At 42.3% G+C, this 24,947-nt stretch overlaps 1 protein-coding gene across 1 annotated transcript in view; it reads left to right on the forward strand.

The window, feature by feature from the left end:
• Nucleotides 1-19,043, forward strand: part of tnfsf10l (TNF superfamily member 10, like) — a 56,652-nt gene extending 37,609 nt beyond the window's left edge. The window contains exons 3-6 of the mRNA XM_038995552.1: nucleotides 13,971-14,007; nucleotides 14,306-14,413; nucleotides 16,883-17,046; nucleotides 18,753-19,043. Of these exons, the coding sequence (XP_038851480.1) occupies nucleotides 13,971-14,007; nucleotides 14,306-14,413; nucleotides 16,883-17,046; nucleotides 18,753-19,043 (600 nt within the window). The remainder of the gene's footprint in view (nucleotides 1-13,970; nucleotides 14,008-14,305; nucleotides 14,414-16,882; nucleotides 17,047-18,752) is intronic.
• Nucleotides 19,044-24,947: the final 5,904 nt, after the last annotated feature.

Genomic DNA, 24,947 nt, shown 5'->3' on the forward strand with positions numbered 1-24,947 from the left:
GGTACAGACACAAAGACAGAAAACAACTACCCACAAAACACAGGTGGGAAAAGGCTACCTAAGTATGGTTCTCAATCAGAGACAACGATAGACAGCTGCCTCTGATTGAGAACCACACCCGGCCAAACACACAGAAATAAAAAACATAGAACACAAAACAAAAAATGCCCACCCCAACTCACGCCCTGACCAAACCAAAATAGAGACATGAAAAGGATCTCTAAGGTCAGGGCGTGACAGGAACAAGTTAGGTCAACTTGAAGATAAACAAATCGTCAAATTCCCCCTCTTCAAAGGGGAGACACTCAAGACCCAAACTGTTACAGACCTATATCTATCCTGCCCTGCCTTTCTAAGGTCTTCGAAAGCCAAGTTAACAAACAGATCACCGACCATTTCGAATCCCACCGTACCTTCTCTGCTATGCAATCTGGTTTCCGAGCTGGTCACGGGTGCACCTCAGCCACACTCAAGGTCCTAAACGATATCATAACCGCCATCGATAAAAGACAGTACTGTGCAGCCATCTTCATCGACCTGGCCAAGGCTTTCGACTCTGTCAATCACCACATTCTTATCGGCAGACTCAACAGTCTTGGTTTCTCAAATGACTGCCTCGCCTGGTTCACCAACTTCTTCTCAGATAGAGTTCAGTGTGTCAAATCGGAGGGCCTGTTGTCCAGACCTCTGGCAGTCTCTATGGGGGTGCCACAGGGTTAAACTCTCGGGCCGACTCTTTTCTCTGTATACATCAATGATTGTCTCTCTTGCTGCTGGTGATTCTCTGATCCACCTCTACGCAGATGACACCATTCTGTATACTTCTGTCCCTTCTTTGGACACTGTGTTAACTAACCTCCATACGAGCTTCAATGCCATACAACTCTCCTGCCGTGGCCTCCAACTGCTCTTAAATGCAAGTAAAACTAAATGCATGCTCTTCAACCGATCGCTGCCCACACCTGCCCGCCCGTCCAGCATCACTACTCTGGACGGTTCTGACTTAGAATATGTGGACAATTACAAATACCTAGGTGTCTGGTTAGACTGTAAACTCTCCTTCCAGACTCACATCATGCATCTCCAATCCAAAATCTAGAATCGGCTTCCTATTTTGCAACAAAGCATCCTCGCAAAACATACCCTCGTAAAACTGACTATCCTACTGATCCTTGACTTCGGCGATGTCATTTATAAAATAGCCTCCAACACTCTACTCAGCAAATTGGATGCAGTCTATCACAGTGCCATCTGTTTTGTTACCAAAGCCCCATATACTACCCAACACTGCGACCTGTATGCTCTCGTTGGCTGGCCCTCGCTTCATATTCGTTGCCAAACCCACTGGCTCCAGGTCATCTATAAGTATTTGCTAGGTAAAGTCCCGCCTTATCTCAGCTCACTGGTCACCATAGCAGTACCCACCCGTAGCATGCGCTCCAGCAGGTATATTTCACTGGTCACCCCCAAAGCCAATTCCTCCTTTGGCCACCTTTCCTTCCAGTTCTCTGCTGCCAATGACTGGAACGAATTGCAAAAATCACAGAAGCTGGAGACTCATATCTCCCTCACTAACTTTAAGCATCAGCTGTCAGAGCAACTCACAGATCACTGCACCTGTACATAGCCTATCTGTAAATAGCCCATCCAACTACCTCATCCTCATATTGTTATTTATAAAAAAATGTTTTGCTCCTTTGCACCCCAGTATCTCTACTTGCACATTCATCTTCTGCACATCTATCACTCCAGTGTTTAATTGCTAAATTGTAATTACTTTGCCACTACGGCCTATTTATTGCCTTAACTCCCTAATCTTACCTCATTTGCACACACTGTATATAGATTTACTTCTATTGTGTTATTGACTGTATGTTTGTTTATTCCATGTGTAACTCTGTGTTGTTTGTGTCGCACTGCTTTGCTTTATCTTTGCCAGGTCGCAGTTGTAAATGAGAACTTGTTCACAAGTGGCCTATCTGGTTAAATAAGGTGAAATAAAAAATTTAAAAAACTTGAAGGGAACAAGTATGTCAGGTCAACTTGAAGAGAACACTGATGTTCCTTCATTCATTCTAATCTCTTAGGCACCATGTGGCTTTAACCAGACATGGCTGGTATAATCTATTATTAACACCTTAGAGACAAGGAGACCATACAGCACTCATAGTCCTTCTCATTCATTCCACTCATCTGACCCATAGTCATCCTCGTATCTCATCCATCCTCGTCCTTCTCTCCACCATCAATCTGACCCATAGTCATCTACATTCCTCATTCATCCACCTCTTCTATCCTTTTATTTCTCCTCCTCTTCCTCTCCTCCACTCATCTGACCCATAGTCATCCAAATTGTTAATTTATCCATCTCTCCTCTGTTCCCCCCTCCTCGGCTAGCCTTCTCCAAACGTTGTAGATAATCCTCACTATCCCCTCTTCCGCTGCCCAGTCTCAATGGCTTGTTTTGTCCGCCCTCACTCCCTCCCTCTTCCTCATTCCAATCCTTTCTTTTTAACCCCACCCTCCACCCCACACACACACAAATTGCTGGTTAATTTCGGAAGTTTCTTGTCCTCGGGCATGGGTTGAAGGGAGGGAAGGAAGTAAATAGAGGGGGATATGTAATAACTGTAGATAGATTTTGTCTAGATCCTGGGTACTGTAGATACATTGTTTAACCATCTAACACATCAAAGAGCACACATGAACACACTCATCAAATTGTTATTTCTCACATTCGCCGAATACAACAGGTGTATATGTGCATGTGTGCTCTTTGTGTTATTTTCTTCCTTTCCTCCCTTCAACACCTGCCCGAGGATGAGGAGGTATGGGACGTGTTGTGTACCAACAAAGTGGGCTATATTCAACAGGATTAAAAATGAATAACGATTGACGGCCAGGTGTGGGGGTCACAAAAGTCTTAGTGTTAGTCTAATTTCTACCAGAAAAACAAACACAAAAAGGCATCTGTGTGTCTAGTTCTCTACCCCTCTCCTTGCTCTCCATCCGTTCCTCCATCGTCCCTTGCTCCCTCCATCCCTCTCTCCGTCCTGGGTCAAGGTTTGCGTTCCACCCAGTTCGGAGTTGTCTGTCTGTCCGCCCTTTGTGTCTTTAAAAAAAGGGAAAAAAGGAGAAAAAAGAGAGGAAGAAATAAAGGGGGAAAATATTATCTTCGAGTGTAGCGTGCTATGGGGGTCTTGCTCTATAACCTGTGAACAGAGCAGACTGTTTGGAAGAGGAAAATAAAATAATGGAATGATTGAGAGGGAGAGCGAGAGAGTGAAAAAAAGGTAGAGTTATAGGGACAGAGAGAAAGAGCAAGGAAGCAGAGTGTGTAGAGAGGGAGAGGGAGAGACGGAGGCTGGTTGATAAAGTAGCTAAGGTCAAGTTGGTATAGGGGGGGTTGTGGTGGTAGTCCTGCTGTGTACTGTGAACTCGTGTCTCTCTCTCCCCCCTCTCTCTTTCTCTCTCTGCCAACAATGTGCAGCAGCTCAGTCAGAGCTGGTATGGCTGAGAGTCAGGTTACATACTTAGGTTACGGTGCAGTGGAGAGGACAGAGCAAAGAGAATATTGCACGTAGGAACAAACACACTGAGTACACTGCATCTACTCAGTGAGTGTGAAAAACACAGTAGCGTTGTAGTTCTTGACACAAACCAGGACACCTGGCACCTACTACCATACCCATACCAAGCACTTATATACCATACCAGGTACTTAAATATTTTGTCTTGCCCATTCACCCTCTGAATGTCACACATACACAATCAATGTCTCAATTGTCTCAAGGCTTAAAAATCTGTCTTTAACCTGTCTCCTCACCTTCATTTATGCTGATTTGAAGTGGATTTAACAAGTGACATCAATAAAGGATCATAGACTGACCAAGTGAATCCAGGTAAAAGCTATGTCATGGAAAGAGCAGGTGTTTACATCTTTCTATAAACTAGGGTGCCAGTGAGGATTCCCTACACTGGACGACTTGTTACAGCTGCTGTTAAGTCATTGATAGTAATCTGCCAATTGTTTTCATGCCATTACATTAAGATATAAGGATGGATCATTGCTATTTTCAATAAAATTCACAAGTTGATTTAAAACCTATGTTTAACCCTTTATCATGGTTGGTGTCTTGACAGATTTGTCCAAAATCATGTGACATAAAACATTACTTTTCTGTCCTTGCATTAATGGCAATTACTTACTATATCAAGCTTTAACCAGTTAAATTAGCCATTGAACTTGAACCATGTAAGAATCCTGGATCTAGCTGTCCTACTGTTTTTTTGTTGTTGTAGAAATCCCAGAAATGAAGTGTAACTACATATAATTTCGTGTTTCCTTATGTTATTGGGTGAAAACTGTTTTCATGGGCAAACAAATCCAAAACAATGTATGCATTGCAAAAATCGAATGCTTCTAACCGAGTCACCATACCTTGATACGTAAAACCTAAATCGATACAGTCGTTAACGTGGTTCTTCAATAATTATACATACTACTTGTTGGATGCCATTTGGTGTCCAGCTGATTTAGTTACGCCATGATATTTTCACACATCATCATCTGATCCAGGAAGGAATTTTCCTAATGACAGTCAAGTGAACAACAGCTGTTGTGATAGCGCCAGTGATGCAACAACAGGCCAAGTGCTGGGGAAAAAGGTGTTCATTATTAATGTTCAGAATATCTTGGTGTCTCATTCAGTACCCCATTGAAGACAGTTGTGCCTGGACCCATGGAGCTAATATCCCTAGCGAATTGATGTTGATCATCTGTTTGCAATAACAGTAAATAGAGTAACACACTACATAAACGCTTCCAGTAATTACATTTTGGCATCACTGTGCCTTCAAATCAAATTTCAAATATAATCAAATAGATTTATATAGCCCTTCTTACATCAGCTGATATCTCAAAGTGCTGTACAGAAACCCAGCCTAAAACCCCAAACAGCAAGCAATGCAGGTGTAGAAGCACGGTGGCTAGGAAAAACTCCCTAGAAAGGCCAAAACCTAGGAAGAAACCTAGAGAGGAACCAGGCTATGAGTGGTGGCCAGTCCTCTTCTGGCTGTGCCGGGTGGAGATTATAACAGAACATGGCCAAGATGTTCAAATGTTCATAAATGACCAGCATGGTCAAATAATAATAATCACAGTAGTTGTCGAGGGTGCAACAAGTCAGCACCTCAGGAGTAAATGTCTGTTTCTTAGGCAATACCTCCAATAAATACGAACAATTTAGGGTAGGATGTGTTAAGATTATGTTTACTCCCCATGCTAGAGGGAAAATACTCTTGATAGATTTAATTCTATTTAAGCATTTATAACATTGGAGATCAGTTCAGACTTGAGAATGCTAATCTTTTGAAGTTTAAATGCATTGCCTTCATATTCTACCAGTCCAGACACATTTCTATGCTCAGAGGGTTTCTAGTGAAATGAAACCAACGGATCAAGGCAACTGGTTGAACAAAAGTCTAAATTCTTAGGTGTTATTAGGTGTGCATGCAGGTACTAATAAAACTTTTTTTTGCTGGTGCTAGTGGAGGTGCTATGCCTATTCTAAAGAGGGCTTCAGCACTGTCTTGCCCCTCCCTGGCCCATGAATGCACGTGAAGCATATGTAGGACTGGAAACTCCAGTATAGGGGTTATCATGAGATTGGATGTCTGGCATGAAATCGATGGCTGTGGTTGCTCCACAGTGCCCTACAGAGACAAAAGTCACAATAGAGGCGATACCATGTTGTGTTTGTGACTGTCTGAGATCATAGAAAAAAATTATAGAATGGATTTTAGATATTTTTGTAACGGATTTCCTCTTCGTCTGAAGAGGAGTAGCAAGGATCGGACCAATGTGCAGCGTGGTAAGTATCCATAATGAGATATTTATTAAATCAACAGAACACTTAACAAAAGTACATGCAACCGAAACAGGAATCAACCACCCACAAAACACAATAGAAAACAGGCTACCTAAATATGGCTCCCAATCAGAGACAACGACTGACACCTGCCTCTGATTGAGAACCATACTAGGCCAAACACATAGAAATATAACAGAACACAACATAGAATGCCCACCCCAACTCACGCCCTGACCAAACTAAAATAAAGACTGAACTAAGGTCAGAACGTGACAATTTTAGGCTGTGAATAATTCTGTGTTTGTGAACAAGGTGGTTGTTTTGAAAGGGTCGAACTCAATTTTTTACTAACAACATGCCACTTTGAGTGAAGCCAGTGTGTCTATGTATGCGGATGACTCAACACTATACACATCAGCTACTATAGCGACGGAAATGACTGCAACACTTAACAAAGAGCTGCGGTTAGTTTCAGAATGGGTGGCAAGGAATGTTAGTCCAAAATATTTCAAAAACTAAAAGCATTGTATTTGGGACAAATCATTAACAAAACCCTAAATCTTGTAATAAATAATGTGGAAATTAAGCAAGTTGAGGTGACTAAACTGCTTGGAGTAACCCTGGATTGTAAACTGACATGGTCACAACATATTGATACAACAGTAACTAAGATGGGGAAAAGTCTGTCCATAATAAAGCTCTGCTCTACCTTCTTATCAGCACTATCAACAAGGCAGGTCCTACAGGCCCTAGTAATGGCACACCTGGACTACTGTACTGTAGCTTAACTGGCGCCTCCAGAGATGCAACCTCTCTCATCGTCACTCAATGCCTAGTTTTACCACCACTGTAATCGCACCCTCTACCATACCCTTCTCTGTACACTATGCCCTGAATCTATCCTACCACGCCCAGAAATCTGCTCCTTTTATTCTCTGTTCCCAAAGCACTAGACGACCAGTTCGTATAGCCTTTAGCTGTACCCTCATCCTACTCCTCCTCTGTTCCTCTGGTGATGTAGAGGTTAACCCAGGCCCTGTGTGTCCCCGGGCGCTCTCATTTGTTGACTTCTGCAACCGTAAAAGCCTTGGGTTCATGCATGTTAACATCAGAAGCCTCCTCCCTAAGTTTGCTTTATTCACTGCTTTAGCACACTCCACCAACCCTGATGTCCTAGCCGTGTCTGAATCCTGGCTTAGGAAAGCCACCAAAAATTCGGAAATTTCCATCCCCAATTTCATTTTCCGTCAAGACAGAACTGCTAAAGGGGGCGAATTGCAATCTTCTGTAGAGAGAGCCTGCAGAGTTCTGTCATACTATCCAGGTCTATGCCCAAACAGTTAGATCTTCTACTTTTAAAGATCCATCTCTCCAGAAATAAGTCCCTCCCTGTTGCCGCTTGTTATGGACCCCCCTCAGCTCCCAGCTGTGCCCTGGACACCATATGTAAATTGATTGCCCCCCCCATCTATCGTCAGAGTTCGTACTGCTAGGTGACCTAAATTGGGATATGCTTAACACCCCGGCTATCCTACAATCTAAGCTAGATGCCCTCAATCTCACACAAATTATCAAGGAACCTACCAGGTACAACCCCAAATCCGTAAACATGGGCACCCTCATTGATATCATCCTGACCAACTTGCCCTCTAAATACACCTCTGCAGTTTTCAACCAGGATCTCAGTGATCACTGCCTCATTGCCTGCGTCCTTTATGGGTCCGCGGTCAAATGACCATCCCTCATCACTGTCAAATGCTCCCTAAAACACTTCTGCGAGCAGGTCTTTCTAATCGACCTAGCCCGGGTCTCCTGGAAGGATATTGACCTCATCCCGTCAGTAGAGGATGCCTGGTTATTCTTTAAAAGTGCTTTCCTCACCATCAGAAATAAGCATGCCCCTTTCAAAAAATTTAGAACTAAGAATAGATATAGCACTTATTTCACTCCAGACTTGACTGCCCTTGACCAGCACAAAAACACCATGTGGTGTACTGCACTAGCTTCGAATAGTCCCAGCGATATGCAACTTTTCAGGGAAGTTAGGAACCAATACACACAGTCAGTTAGGAAAGCAAAGGCTAGCTTTTTAAAACATTTCTCTATGACTGGCCATGCTTTCCACCTGGCTAATCCAACCCCGGCCAACAGCTCCACACGCCCCTCAGCAACTGGCCCAAGCCCCCCCCCCCGCTTCTCCTTCACCCAAATCCAGACAGCTGATGTTCTGAAAGAGATGCAAAATCTGGATCCCTACAAATCAGCTGGGCTAGACAATCTGGACCCTCTCTTCCTAAAATGATCAGTCGCCATTGTTGCAACCCCTATTACTAGTCTGTTCAACCTCTCTTTCGTATCATCTGAGATTCCTAAAGATTGGAAATCGGCCGCGGTCATCCCCCTCTTCAAAGGAGGAGACACTCTAGACCAAAACTGTTACAGACCTATATCCTTCCTGCCCTGCCTTTAAAAAGTATTCGAAAGCCAAGTGAACAAACAGATCACCGACCATTTCGAATCCCACCGTACCTTCTCTGCTATGCAATCTGGTTTCCGAGCTGGTCACGGGTGCACCTCAGGCACTAAACAATATCTAAACAATATCATAACCGCCATCGATAAAAGACTGTACTGTGCAGCCGTCTTCATCGACCTGGCCAAGGCCTTTGACTCTGTCAATCACCACATTCTTATCGGCAGACTCAACAGCCTTGGTTTCTCAAATGACTGCCTCACCTGGTTCACCAACTACTTCTCAGATAGAGTCCAGTGTGTCAAATCGGAGGGCCTGTTGTCCGGACCTCTGGCAGTCTCTATGGGGGTGCCACAGGGTTCAATTCTCGGGCCGACTCTTTTCTCTGTATATATCAATGATGTCGCTCTGGCTGCTGGAGATTCTTTGATTCACCTCTATGCAGACGACACCATTCTGTATACTTCTGTCCCTTCTATGGACACAGTGTTAACAAACCTCCAGGCGAGGTTCAACGCCATACAACAGTCCTTCTCTGGCCTCAAACTGCTCCTAAATGCTAGTAAAACTAAATGCATGCTCTTCAAACAGTCGCTGCCCGCACCCGCCTGCCTGACTAGCATCACTACTCTGGATGGTTCTGACTTAGAATATGTGGACAACTATAAATACCTAGGTGTCTGGCTAGACTCTAAACTCTCCTTCCAGACTCACATCAAGCATCTCCAATCCAAAGTTAAATCTGAATCGACGTCCTATTTCGCAACAAAGCCTCCTTCACTCATGCTGCCAAACATACCCTCGTAAAACTGACTATCCTACCGATCCTTGACTTCTCGCTGCATATTCGTCGCCAAACCCACTGGCTCCAAGTCATCTATAAGTCTTTGCTAGGTAAAGCTCCGCCTTATCTCAGTTCACTGGTCACCATTGCAACACCCACCTGTAGCATGCGCTCCAGCAGGTATATTTCACTGGTCATCCCCAAAGCCAACTCCTCTTTGGCCACCTTTCCTTCCAGTTCTCTTCTGCCAATGACTGCAACGAATTGCAAAAATCACTGAAGTTGGAGTTTTTTTTTCTCCCTCACTAACTTTAAGCTTCAGCTGTCAGAGCAGCTTACCGATCGCGGCATCTGTAAATAGCCCATCTGTAAATAGCCCATCCAACCAACTACCTACCTCATCCCCATATTTGTTTATGTTTTTCTGCTCATTTGCACACCAGTATTTCTACGTGCAGATCATCTGCACATATATCACTCCAGTGTAAATTGCTAAATTGTAATTACTTTGCCACTTTTGGCCTATTTATTGTCTTACCTCCTTACATAATTTGCACACACTGTATAAAGATTTTTCTATAGTGTTATTGACTGTACGTTTGTTTATCCCATGTGTAAGTCTGTGTTTGATTTTGTCTCACTGCTTTGCTTTATCTTGGCCAGGTTGCAGTTGTAAATGAGAACTTGTTCTCAATTGGCCTACCTGGTTAAATAAAGGTGAAATAAAATAAAAAAATTAAAGGTGCCACAAGGAGGGACTTTAGAAAATTACAATTGGCTCAGATGGCCCTTGGATGTACACAGAGAGCAAACATTAATAATATGCACGTCAATCTCTCCTGGCTCAAAGTGGAGTAGAGATTGACTTCATCACTACTTGTATTTGTGAGAGGTATTGACTTGTTGAAAGCAACGAGCTGTCATTTTAAACGACTGGCACACAGCTCAGACACCCATGCATACCCCACAAGACATGCCACCAGAGTTCTCTTCACAGTCCAGAACAAACTATGGGAGGAGCACAGTATTCCATATAGTCATCACTACATGGACCTCTTTTCCACATCAAGTAACTGATGCAAGCAGTAGAATCAGATTTTTTTTTAAACAGATAAAAATACACCTTATTGAACAGCGGGGACTGTGAAGCAACACAAACACAGACACATGCATACACACACATGATAACAGACACACTATACACAAGTACACATGGATTTTGTGTTGTAGATATGTGATAGTGGAGTAGGGGCCTGAGGGAACACACTTAGTGTGTTGTGAAATCTGTTCTGAATGTATTGTAATGATTTTTAAATTGTATAACTACCTTAATTTTGCCGGACCCAAGTAAGAGTAGCTGGGAATCCATAATAAATACAAATACAAATTCAATCTACTATATTTCTATTCTATACCTATAGGAGGGTATAAATTGCTTATTACATCATTGGCCCTGCTGAAATACAGAAACGGTAACTTCTTAGAGTATATTAGTACTAGATAAGATTCGCCCAATGTAAGACCACTAGCTCAGATCTATATATCACTCAGACTGTGGCCATTCTACTGTATTTCTAGAACTGTGTCTTAAACGAGGTATAAGTTACTTATTAATGTTAACTCCTGCTGAAAGAACGGGAAAACAGTAACTTCTTAGATTCGATCAGACCTAGATAAGGTTCCCTGTCCGTTCCATAGATCCAGATCTGTATATCACATTTCTATATCTGTCTCTTAAATGAGATATAAGTTACATATTAATCATCAGCCCTGCTGAAGGAACTGAGAGACGGTAACTTTTTTGAGTAGATTATGGCAAGATAAGTTTCCCTTTCTGTGCCACAGAGCTATGGAGAGCTTAGACTGGCCCAGACCTGCACCACACACACACATATTAAGGGATTGGGTTTCCATCTTCTGCTAAGCTCCCAGAGTAGTCCAAATACTTGTTCATGTGCATACTTGTCTTTCCCTCTCCCCTTGTTTTCCCTCTTTACTTCTTCCCTTTTGACTAGCCTTTCCAGTGAATAACGAGGGCATGGATTCAGTAAAACATTCTAGAGAAAAAAATCCAAGAAGCTTCATAACAAAAAAAACACAAATAAGTTCTTAAGGAAGTTATGAGGTACATGCAAATCTGCAAAATCGTAAGAACTATCTCAAATTCCTCCTTAAGAATGTTTAGTGAATCAAGACCCTGTTTATCATCTCTTTCTGATATCAGTGGCCATATTCACAATGCATGACGGTGTAGTTCTGCTGATCTAGGATCAGTTTGGCCTTCAGAGATCGTAATTAATAAGATTGCATGGGGAGGGAGGGGATTGATCCTAGATCAGCACTCCTAGTTTGAGTCGCTTTGATTACTGGCCCCAATAAGGCTCTGTGCAGAATCATCTTAAGAACTTTTTCAAATTCATTCTTAAGAACTTTAAAGGGATAGGTCAAGATTTTGGCAATGAAGCCCTCAATCTACTTCCCTAGTCAGATGAACTCGTGGATACCATTTTTAGGTCTCTGCATCCAGAGATTTCCAGTCATTGCGCTAACGCTAGTTAGCATTGGCTCGCGAAACTACGTTTAACTTCCTTTATGCTGGACGCAGAGATATAAAAATGGTATCCGAGTTCATCTGAAATCTTTCTCTACGGGGTCTGTACTGTACTAGGGCCTCTGTAAAAAGGGTGAAAGGTTGAAGACTTAGTTTGTTTGTTGTTATTGCAGCTGGTGGTTTTACTGTTATGGTTGGAGTCGGTGCTCAAACTTTAACCCTGGTCACATTTAGAACACAGCTCTTCGTGCTATAAACCAAAACTCCAGTGTGAAAGCAATTGTCTTGTGCATGTGTGTTTTATGTATGTATGCGTGCGTGCACTGTAAAATAAAATGTTATCAATGTACAATTGTAAGGTAACCAGTTGCAATAGGATTGTGAGTTTGCTCAACATTTGGGCATATAGCTAAACCAACATACACTGAACAAAAATATAAACGCAACATGTAAAGTGTTGGTCCCATGTTTCATGGAATTATCCCATTCTTCTGAAGCCATTCCAACATTGCTTTGGTTATATGCTTGGGGTCATTGTCCTGTTTTGTTCTACCCGCAAAACACCAGTCTCAACGTCGACAGTGAAGAGGCGACTCTTGGATACTGGCCTTCTAGGCAGAGTTGCAAAGAAAAAGCCATATCTCAGACTGGCCAATAAAGAGAAAATAATAAGATGGGCAAAAGAACACAGACACTGGATAGAGGAACTCTGCCTAGAAGGCCAGCATCCCGGAGTCACCTCTTCACTGTTGACGTTGAGACTGGTGTTTTGCGGGTACTATTTAATGAAGCTGCCAGTTGAGGACTTGTGAGGCGTCTGTTTCTCAAACTAGACACTCTAATGTACTTGTCCTCTTGCTCAGTTGTGCACCGGGGCCTCCCACTCCTCTTTGTATTCTGGTTAGAGCCAGTTTGCGCAGTTCTGTGAAGGGAGTAGTGCACAGCATTGTATGAGATCTTCAGTTTCTAGGCAATTTCTCGCATGGAATAGCCTTCATTTCTCAGAACAAGGAAAGACTGATGAGTTTCAGAATGTTTTTTGTTTCTGGACATTTTAAGCCCGTAATCGAACCCACAAATGCTGATGCTCCAGATACTCAACCAGTCTAAAGAATGCCAGTTTTTTATTGCTTCTTGAATCAGAACAACAGTTTTCAGCTGTGCTAACATAATTGCAAAAGGGTTTTCTAATGATCTATTAGCCTTTTAAAATTAGACACTTGTATTAGCTAACACAACGTGCCATTGGAACACAGGGGTGGTGGTTTCTGATAATGGGCTTCTGTGCGCCTATGTAGATTTTCCATTTAAAAAATCCGTCGTTTCCAGCTACAAAAGTCATTTACAACATTAAAAATGTCTACACTGTATTTCTGATCAATTTGCTGTTATTTAAATGGACAAAAAAAACATGTCTTTCAAAAACAAAGACATTTCTAAGTGACCCCAAACTTTTGAATGGTAGTGTACATAGACGGAGAGACAGAGAACAGGGTCTTTCTAACAACAACAAATCAAACTTTATTTGTCAACTGCACTGAACTTACCTTGAAATGCTTACTTACAAGCCCTTAACCAACAGTGCAGTTCAAGAGGAGTTAAGAAAATATTTACCAAATAAACGAAAGTAATTTTTTTTTTTAAATGTAACACAATAAAATAACAATAACAGGGCTATATACACATACCGTACACATAAAGTACAGAGTACAGTTTGAAATATCACTGGTTGTTGCTGCCAATTGTCAGCATGTATTGTGTAAATACCATCACACTGGCTTTCCTGCTATGTTCTCCTACAATGTCTATATCCGTCTTTCCACTGCCTACATGTATTGTGTAAATACCATCACACTGGCTTTCCTGATACGTTTTCCTACAATGTCTATATGCCAGTAGCAGAACTTCAGCAATGCATCTTGAATCTAACCCACAAACACACTCTGCCCAACAAATAAGTGATATCTCGTTGGATCTTTTTATTTTGTTTGTTTATCTTTCGCACGTACCCACCAAACCTCCGTAAAAGGAGTAGTGTCTTAAGTTTGAGTAAGTCAAGACTACATAGTACATGCCAGAGAAATGGCATAAGGGAGAAGCTAAACCACAGCACGTGACTGATAGTGATGAAGATGAGGATAATGATGATGCTGGTTGTGTTTTTTTTACTTTCGATGTCTATACCTGTTGTATTGGAAGTTTATATCATAAAGATAATGATGCTGATCTAGTCTCTGCCAGCACCAATGCCACCTGTTCTCATACGACATCTTTATCTTAATTTTATAGGTGACAGAGAACATAATCTCAAAGCAGACGTTTGAAGGTGAGTCAATCTCTCAAATACTGTACCTGTCTGTATGACCGTTGTGTGACACTCAGTAACAATGACAACAATTTAAAACTCCATCAACCGAATACCTATCCCCTATCATACTCTACCTGCATGAACTATTGTGTGACTAAAAAACAATGACAAACCTATCTATACATACAGTACATGTATACCCCCTATCGTGGTGTTGAATCTGGAACATTTTGTTTTTACATTTTGTTTTTATCGGTCATGACCGCGATAGTGGTGGTAATGATGATGATGTCATGTTTATGCGTCTCTCTGTCAGAAGCGAGAACGTTACCTCAGACCTTCAACACTTCGGGGTCAAAGTTCGCTACCTCTGTGCCCCAGCGGCCGTCAGCCCACCTGACCCTCAGAGACAGCAGCACTCAAGGTGAGTGTGTGTATGTCTCTCTGTCTGTGCTAGTGTGTGTACCAGACCTGGGTTCAAATACTATTTAAGGTATTTCAATTACTTTTCTATTTACTTTTCAGTTACTTTTACATTTGTAATTTAGATATTTGTTGTTTGAAAAGACAGCTAGTTTAATATTTGAATGTATTTGGAAATACAATTGGAAAGTATTTGAAAATACTCAAATACACTCTGAAGTGTTTACCCAGGCATTTGAAAATACTTTCAAATAGTCGGCTATTTATGGGAAATTATTTGAAATGCTACAGCAGGTTGTAGTCAGGTTTGGCCTGCGTTTCTGGTGTTAATACCATCAGCTCTAAAGCAGTAGAGGCTGCTAAGGGGAGGACAGCTCATAATAATGTCTGGAATGGAGTAAATGGAATGGTATCGAACACATGGTTTTCATCTGGTTGATACAGTACCATTCCATTTACTCCATTCCAGCCATTATTATGAGCCGTCCTCCCCATAGCAGCATCCACTGCTCAGAAGGGCACTAAGGGCATGGTTCCCCTTTTTCTCTCGCTCCTGCTCTCTCGCTCTCTCTCTCTTTGCTAGCCATCCAGGCCAAGGCCTGTCTCTTTGTTAGTCAACAGGAGCGGCAGGTAGCCTAGTGGTTAGAGCGTTGGGCCAGTAACCGAAAGTATTCTAGATCGAATCCCTGAGCTGACAAGGTAAAAATCTGTCGTTCTGCCCCTGAACAAGGCAGTTAACCCACTGTTCCTAGGCCATCATTGTAAATAAGAATTTGTTCTTAACTGATTTGCCTACTTAAATAAAGGTTAAATAAAATAAATAAAAAACAGTCAGTAGGGAGGAGGAAGAGTGAATCAACTTTTCTCATAAGGAAATAATTGGCTTCAATTCCTTATGAGTGCCAGAAGTTTATCCTGATCTGGAAGGTCTCCTGTCTTGGCAAAACTCCTGGCTCTTCTTGTAAGGCAATAAGGAAGTCCATTCCAGACCAGCCAAAAAGCCCTGGGTGACATTACAGGAATGTACACATGCATGCACGCACACACGCAGGCGTGCATGCACACTTACACACACTTCAAAGGGCTATGTGTTTTACCTCATCGCCTAGCGCTATTAGTGTGTGTGTTTGTGTGTGCATCCATGCAAGCACGTTTGTGTGGTTTAACTAATAGGAACATTAGGAATCAGTTTGTTCAAATTAAAGACAGCACCCTATTCAGTGCATTCAGAAAGTATTCAGAGCCCTTGACTTTTTCCACATTTTGTTACATTACAGGCTTATTCTAAAATGTATTCAATCTTTTTTTTCTCTCATCAATCTACAAACAATACCACATAATGGCAAATCAAAAACACAATCCTGCTTGGTTTTCGCTCAACTGTGGGACCTTATATAGACAGGTGTGTGCCTTTCCAAATCATGTCCAATCAATTTAATTACCACAGGTGGGCTCCAATCAAGTTGTAGAAACATCTCAAGGATGATCAATGGAAACAGGATGCACCTGAGCTCCATTTCGAGTCTCATAGCAAAGGTTCTGAATACTTGTGTTAATAAGGCACTTCTGTTTTTAATTTTTCAAAAAAACTGTTTTCCCTATTTCATTATTGGCTATTGTGTGCAGATTGATAGGGGGGGGACAATTGAATCCATTTTAGAATAAGGCTGTACCATAACAACATTTGGAAAAAGTCAAGGGGTCTGGGGGGGAAAAAAATCCAGTCAGTGGCAGTCGTGTTGGTGAAAACAGCTCATTGATGAGAGAGGTCGAAGGAGAATGGCATGAATCATGCAAGCTAACAGGCGGGCCACAAACAGGCAAGTAACGGTGCAGTACAACAGTGGTGTGCAGAACGGCATCTCGGAACGCACAACTCCGTCGGTCCTTGTCACGGATGGACTATTGCAACAGACGACCACACCGGGTTCCACTTTTATCAGCTAAAACAAGAAGAAGCTGTTTCAGTGGGTACGCGATCACCAACGCTGGACAATTTAGGAGGCGATGAATCCCGGTTCCTGTTATGTCATGCTGATGGCTGAGTCAGGATTTGGTGTAAGCAGCATGAGTTCATGGTCCCATCCTGCCTGGTGTTAATGGTATAGGCTGGTGGCGGTGGTGTAGGTCCCTTGACACCAATTGAGTAACGTTTGAACTACACCTTGTAGAATCCATGCCATGAAGAATTCAGGCTGTTCTGGAGGCAAATTAATAAATAGGTGTACCTTTATAAAGGTCCAATAGGACTTAATAGGGAATAGTGTGCCATTTGGGACACATGCACACTTATCTGATATATATTTTCCTGCAGGAATATTACTTGTCTGTTTGGTTACTCCTCCTATACTCACTTCTTTTCTGCCTCTCCCTCCCTTTCAACCTCGCTTCGTTTTTTTCTCTGTGCCCGCTGCTGCCCATTTTTCTCCTTTCCTCGCTCTCTCTCTCTCGCGCACTCTCTCTCCAACAGGGTCTCCCGTGTATCCCACCCCCCAGCCCGACCTCCACCAATCATGTCGCCACCCAGTCCGCTCGTGGACCAATCAGAGCTTCGGAGCCCACCTTCACAACATGACCTTAGCCGATGGGAGGCTGCGTGTGCCCCAGGATGGGCGTTACTACATGTACTCTCAGGTAAACACATTTGACATTGAAGTATACTGTATAAGGGCGGCAGGTAACCAGCCCAATCCTCTAAACGCTAGGCTAAGGTAGCTAGTTTGAATACCCAAACCGACAAGGTGACAAATCTGCCGACGTATCCTTGAGCAAGGCACTTAACTCTAATTGCTCCAAGGTTGCCATTGATAATGGCTGACTTTTGCGTTGACCCCACTCGCCAAGGTTGTCCGAAGGAGAGTTCGGATATGCAAAAAACACATTTCCAATTCACACGTGTATTAATACACACAGTGCATGTACAGTGGCTTGCGAAAATATTCACTCCCCTTGGTATTTTTCCTATTTTGTTGCCTTTACAACCTGGAATTAAACTTGATTTTGTGGGGGGTTTATATCGTTTGATTTACACAACATGCCTACCACTTTGAAGATGCAACATATTTGTTTTGTGTGAAACAAACAAGTAATAAGACAAAAAGAAAAGAACTTGAGCGTGCATAACTATTTACCCCCCCAAAGGCAATACTTTGTAGAGCCTAATTTTGCTTTAAGTCTCTATAAGCTTGGCAAATCTAGCCACTGGGATTTTTGCCCATTCTTCAAGGCAAAACTGCTCCAGCTCCTTCAAGTTGGATGGGTTCCGCTGGTGTACAGCAATCTTTAAGTCATACCACAGATTCTCAATTGGATTGAGGTCTGGGCTTTGACTAGGCCATTCCAAGACATTTAAATGTTTCCCCTAAAACCACTCAAGTGTTGCTTTAGCAGTATGCTTAGGGTCAATGTCCTGCTGGAAGGTGAACCTCCAACCCAGTCTCAAATCTCTGGAAGACTGAAACAGGTTTCCCTCAAGAATTCCCCTGTATTTAGCACCATTCATCATTCCTTCAATTCTGACCAGTTTCCCAGTCCCTGCCGATGGAAAAACATCCCCCCCGGCATGATGCTGCCACCACCATGCTTCACTGTGGGGATGGGTTTCTCCGGGTGATGAGAGGTGTTGGGTTTGCGCCAGACATAGCGTTTTCCTTGATGGTCAAATAGCTCAATTTTAGTCTCATCTGACCAGAGTACCTTCTTCCATATGTTTGAAGAGTCTCCCACATGCCTTTTGGCAAACACCAAATGTGTTTGCTTATTTTTTTCTTTAAACAATGCCTTTTTTCTGGCCACTCTTCTGCCGCTTGCTTCGTGGTGCCCTTTGCTTAGTAGTGTTGTAGACTCTGGGGCCTTTCAGAACAAGCGTATACATACTGAGATCATGTGACACTTAGATTGCACACAGGTGGACTTTATTTAACTAATTATGTGACTTTTGAAGGTAATTGGTTGCACCAGATTATACTTATGGGTTTGATAGCAAAGGGGGTGATTTCACTTTCATGTCACCAATTTGGAGAATTTTGTGTATGTCCATTACATGAAATCCAAATAAAAATCTATTTAAATTACAGGTTGTATTGCAACAAAGTAGGAAAAACACCAAGGGGGATGAATACTTTTGCAAGGCACTGTATAATTGTGGGACCAAGTATGAGACTCAAAGTTTTTTTTAAATATAGTGAGCATCATATGCGATGATAAGACATTATTAAGTGGTGATACATGCTTAAGACAAGTCTTCTACTGCATTATAATCACATCATAATGCATTTTATCACGTTGAGTCATATGTATATCTCTCTCCCTCCATCCCGCCCTCATCCCTCCATCCCTAGGTCTACTTCCGCTACCCATCGCCCAGTGAAGGGGACCAGCCAACAGCCAGTCACCAGCTGGTCCAGTGTGTCTACAAGAAGACGTCCTACCTCCGGCCCATCCAGCTGTTGAAGGGCGTAGGCACTAAGTGTTGGGCCCCAGAGGCAGAGTACGCCCTCCACTCTGTCTACCAGGGAGGGCTGTTTGAGCTGAGGGCCGGGGATGAGCTCTTCGTCTCTGTCTCTTCCCCCACCATGGTTCATGCAGAGGAGTCATCAAGTTATTTTGGGGCGTTCCGTTTGGATCTGTAAAGATGGATGGAGGGGGAGATGGAGGAGAGAGAGAGGGGAGACCACTGCCAGAAGAGGGTATGGGGTGGGATGAAAAGGAGAGGGTGAGGAACGGAGGCAGGGTGAGGACACTGCCAGAGTGAGGAATTAGGGGGTGAAAGGAGGGATTAGAGGATGGAAGGGTGAGACCCCAAGGACTAACTCCCCCATTCTTTCCAAAGTGAATTGTAAATAGATCTGTAGATTCTACATGTGAAGGAGGGAGTTATGAACCTGAAAACATTGGATGGACACAGAGGATCAAAAGGACAGAAGAATGTATTCATTTATAATTCACATCATATAATGTGGAACTGTGGAACAGAACGGTAGCAGAAAAAAAGGACAAAGAAATGTATGTGATGATGTGATAGCCAAGACTGGTGCAGTATGCTGGCTTTATCTGTGTCATTTATACATACATTACATACTGACTGTATAGAAAGGAGTTGAGCACAGAACTAGAATGAGTTATATTCTGATCATTCTATTTCTGTGAAGTTGACTGTCTGTTCCAAGGGTTCTAACTGGACATTCGGCGGTTTGGGAAATTAGAAGAAAATACTAATATGTTGTATACAAGACCATTTAGAGAAAGAAGAAGAGTGGATGACTTTTTCTCGCTGCATCATTGAGGACTTTTAAACTTTGGAAGAGGACTCTGTTTCGTTGTTGTTTAAACGACATTGGACACTGTTGAACACAGTTATGGATTGAATAAAGGAGAAGAAGAGGAGGATAAGGAAAGGGCAGAGGAATTGAACAGACAGTACGAAGAAAGGACATAGAGAGAGAGAGCGAAAGAGGGGTATGCAGCCCTACCAGTCTCTTAAGTAAACTTTGTCTCTCTTGCTCTGTCTCTTTCTTTCTCTCTTGCTCTCTCTCTGAAATCTCAATCTCTCTCTCTGGAATCGCTCTGGTCTCCACCTGTCTGTCCAGTGTAACCTGTAGAACAGCATACTGATGCCGGGAAACACATACACACACACACACACACACACCCACTGCCGTACCTACTCTAAGCCCATGCCAGTCAGCAACAATCGGCAGAAAGTAAACGCACATTAATCTAAACACAAACCATACAGAGCACAGCACTGCTCCCTGCCCTACAGACACACTTCACTTCTCTCTCTGAGACACACACACACACAACGCCTCCCTTTGTCGTCTGGTAATTGTCAGTGCACAAGCGGAGGTTGTGTGTGTGTGTGTGTGTGTCTTCAGTGTTCATTGGCTCCGTGGTTGTCTCGGAGGAAAAGTTAAACAAACATACAGCAGGGTTTGTTTGGGGGCGCGCCTGCCAGCTTTGTATTCTTTGTTTTACAGAGAAACATGCAACACACAAACACTTTCTGTCTCTCAAAGAGGCACACGCAATACACACACAGACACAAATACTTTCTCTCTCTCAAAGAGGAACACGAAATACACCCACACACACAGTCAGACACACGAGAGGGACTCCGCAGAACATGAGACACATGCAGAAAAACACACAAACACACAGACGCACAAGAGGGACTCCGCAGAACACGCAAAACATTTAAATGCATAGACATACACATGATAGGGACTCCGCAGAACATGCAACCCACACGCTCTCTCTCTTACACATACACACGCACACACATAACACACAAAACTGGGTGACATACAATTTAACCTCTGCTTCCGAGAATCTGTGGTGGGTAGTATCTGTGTTTATAGTGTATGTACAGATGTAGGATCTTAATTTGATCCAGTTTGCTACAGCGGGAACATAATCCTGCAGCAACAGTAAATGTGAATTATTATAATTATATTATAATTCATGGACATTTATGTGGGGGTTGATACATTTTTCGTAAGGGAAAATCAAGTCTGAAATTTCAAAGTGGACTTTTAAACCTCAAATACACAACAATTTAGAAATTTCCTGCACTGCAAATTAGGAGCCTCAATCTGTATATTTCTTATACTATGTAAAGTTGAGGGAGAGGGTGGAGACACCAAGTGAACCATCAATTGGTTGTTTTTTCTCACAAGTGTGACAGCCATCTTTATTTGTTTGGTTGCTGTTTTAATCCTGTCACTTCCAACATTTTTTTACCTTGATCAAGTTCTCTCACTGGACCCTCGCTCACACAGACACTCCTACTAGTTGCAAAAATATCGCAAGGAGCCCCAAAAAAACACTACACCCCACTAATGGTACCAAGCCACCTGCCAGTTAAGTTAATTCTGATAACTTTCCCAAAATGTTGGAAGATTGCTACAATTAGAAGGGAATAAGCAGGAAACCTGGGAATCCTAACACACTATGCCATTTAGCAGACGCTAGCTGGCACAGCCACAAAGTCATACAACCTTAAATTAAGACACAAAAGCTAATTTTAGTTTTCATGCATTTTTACAATCTAGCCAATTTTGACTTTGCAGCTGATCTAAGGGGAAATCACTCAGTTCTGCCTCCAGGATAAGACTCATGTCAACCTGGTACATTTTCCTATTAGTGGCTCCAACGGGAATAAAACCCATGAGCCTGGTATTGCTAGTGTCAATGTTTTACCAACTGTGCCACACAGGACCCCAACACGTATTTTTTGAAAACCTGAGAATTTGGGAAAATAACTGTAATTTTGCAACCGTAAACAAGACAGAGTATGTTATAGATACATTGTTCCCCAGCATGTTCTGTTCCTCTACAGATGTCCTCTTTGGGTTGATATATCATTGTTGTTCTGTTTCATACAGTGTAGTACAACACACACACACAAGGTTTCCCAACACACAATCTGACAACAGTTATGAACATGGACCTATAGGCTTAGATACAACACACACACATTGGAGCTGTACGTTTATTACATACATATTCATATTCAGCAAATTCAATTTCTCTACTTTGTAGCATGTTGGTTATGTGAATATGCAATTTTCGGTGTTACAGAACAGTGGTTCCCAAACTTTTGGGGGGAAAAAGTTGCCCCACACACACTGTGATACATTTATTTAACATAAGAATGAGTGTGAGTTTTTGTCACAACCCGGCTTGTGGGAAGTGACGAAGAGCTCTTTTTAGGAACAGGGCACAAATAATAATATAATAACAATCAATAATTTTGCTCTTTACATATACAACCTTATTTGTTTATTGAAAATTGTGAATAACTCACAACAGGTAAATGAGAAGGGTGTGCTTGAAAGGATGCACATAACTCTGCAATGTTGGGTTGTATTGGAGAGAGTCTGTCTTAAATAATTTTTCACACAGTCTCTGCCTGTATTTAGTTTTCATGCCAGTGAGGGAATCCACTCTCACATAGGTACGTGGTTGCAAAGGGCATCAGTGTCTTAACAGCGCGATTTCAAAAGGCAGAAATAGGTCATTGGCTTCTGATTAAATTCAATTTTCACAGAACCGCTTGTTGCAATTTCGATGGGGCTCTTTTGTTCAGATATCGGTAAGTGGACTGGAGGCAGGACATGAAAGGGATAACGAATCCAGTTGTTTCTGTCATCCGTTTCGGGAAAGTACCTGCGTAATTGCACACCGAATTCACTCAGGTGCTTCGCTGTATCACATTTGACATTGTCCGTAAGCTTGAGTTCATTTGCACACAAAAATCATACAATGATGGAAAGACTTGTGTGTTGTCCTTCTTAATGCAGACAGAGAAGAGCTCCAACTTCTTAATCATAGCCTCAATTTTGTCCTGCACAATGAATATAGTTGCGGAGAGTCTCTGTAATCCTAGATTCAGATCATTCAGGCGAGAAAAAACATCACCCAGATAGGCCAGTCGTGTGAGAAACTCGTCATCATGCAAGCGGTCAAACAAGTGAAAATTATGGTCAGTTAGGAAAACTTTAAGCTCATCTCACAATTAAAAAAAAAAAGCGTCAATATTTTGCCCCTTGATAACCAGCGCACTTCTGTATGTTGTAAAAGTGTTACATGGTCGCTGCCCATATCATTGCATAGTGCAGACAATACACGAGAGTTCAGGGGCCTTGCTTTAACAAAGTTAACCATTTTCACTGTAGTGTCCAAAAGTTTTTTAAGCTGTCATGCATTCCATTGGCAACAAGAGCCTCGCGGTGGATGCTGCAGTGTACCCAAGTGGTGTCGGGAGCAACTGCTTGCACGCGCGTTACTACTCCACTATTTCTCCCTGTCATGGCTTTTGCACCATCAGTACAGATGCCAACATGAGCAGCAGCTACATTTGGCTACATACAGACCGTTATTGGAATTCCCGCGAGAGAGTTAATGTAATTGGATGTTAATTATTTGACAAAGCTACCTGTAATTTGACATTGTGTTGTTTTCGCTGAACACTAGATGGTTTAATTTTATTTTTGGCAGTGAAACGAGACTACTCATGCGAGGGGAAAAAAAACAAAATGTATAGCCCCCGTTGGAAAATCTAAATGGACTGTTAGAAAATGTGATGAAGAAATAAATGGGGTCGGGGGGTAAGCGTTCCCAGTTTGGGAATACCCGTTATAGAAGATTTGCACCTTGGGTCCTGTGTGTGTTTTTATATGTAAATATGCCTTTGAAAGCCGGAATTGATACACTATAATCACAAATGTAGTCACTGCCAGATACTATGTTGGTTACTTTCAAAGTCTCTCCCTGTCCTTGAAAAAGATACTGCGTACATTGTAACAGTTCAGTTGTAAAATTACAGGTTTTTTTTTTGTTCATGGGAATATGGTTCAGTGAACTCTAGGTGTGCGTGCGTGTACGCATGGGTGTTGAGAGAGGTGTAGCAGCTGCATGTGTAAGGGATGGGTGTGAAATATGACAAAGACAGATCTTATTCTACATAGCTGTACTACACTCTCTGTGTCAATCTCTCTCTCTCTGTCTGTGGTGTGTATACGAGAAACCGAGAGAGGAGAAAACCGTTATAAAACCAAAGGGCACATTCTCAGAACAAAAAGGTGTATTTTTTTTTTATTTTTTTTTTACATGCTTTAACCACACGTTCTCTCCTAGACTGTGTCCTGAATCGCACTCTATTCCCCACGTGTGCAACTTCTGACCAGGCCACTATTGGCCCTGATCAAAAGAAGTGCACTAAATAGAAAATTGTGTGCCATTTGGGAAACAATCCTATCCTTTCCTACATTCCTTTTACAAATGTTTTTCTGTTTTAACTCGTTTGATAATGATAGGCCACTTATGGAACGTATGTACATGTATACATTGTATTCTGATGTTCCTTTGACTATGATGTGAAACGTGTGTTAAATAAAGTGCTGAATAATGGTAATACTGTAATGGATTTGGATTACTTATTACCAGAGTGGTATACTACAAAACCGGATCAATTAGTTAAGACTAGATTCTATCAGATCCACGCTTGCTCACAGCCGCATAGTGGTTGTTTTGGTGGTGTCGGAGGAGGTACTCTGTTAGAGCTGTCAAATCCACAAGCAGCCCACAAGCAGCCCCTGTTACCTTATCGGTAGCCATTGGATGCAATGAAACACTTTCGATCGCCGTTTTTGAACTTCTAACGCAGCAGCAGTCATATGGAAGGGAGTGCTTTGTGACACACACGAGCAGCCGCTCACCTATTTGTCAGCTCATACCGCAGTTACACCTCCAACACCTCCAAACATGGGTTAACGATCTCTGCACCAAGTCATGAACCAACAGGACCCTGAACAGCTTCTACCCCCAAGCCATAAGACTACTAAATACACTGAACAAAAATCTAAACTGAACATGCAACAATTACAAAGATTTTACTGAGTTACAGTTCATATAAGGAGAAGTCAAGTACATGATCTTAGGCGTCTTAGGCGCATTGGCAAACACAATGGAAGTAATTCAATGTATGTACCCCTAATACATCTGTTTATCCTACAGCTATTGTAAGCAGTAAT

This window comes from Salvelinus namaycush, chromosome 6 (assembly GCF_016432855.1).
Source record: "Salvelinus namaycush isolate Seneca chromosome 6, SaNama_1.0, whole genome shotgun sequence".
Lineage (NCBI taxonomy): Eukaryota > Metazoa > Chordata > Actinopteri > Salmoniformes > Salmonidae > Salvelinus > Salvelinus namaycush.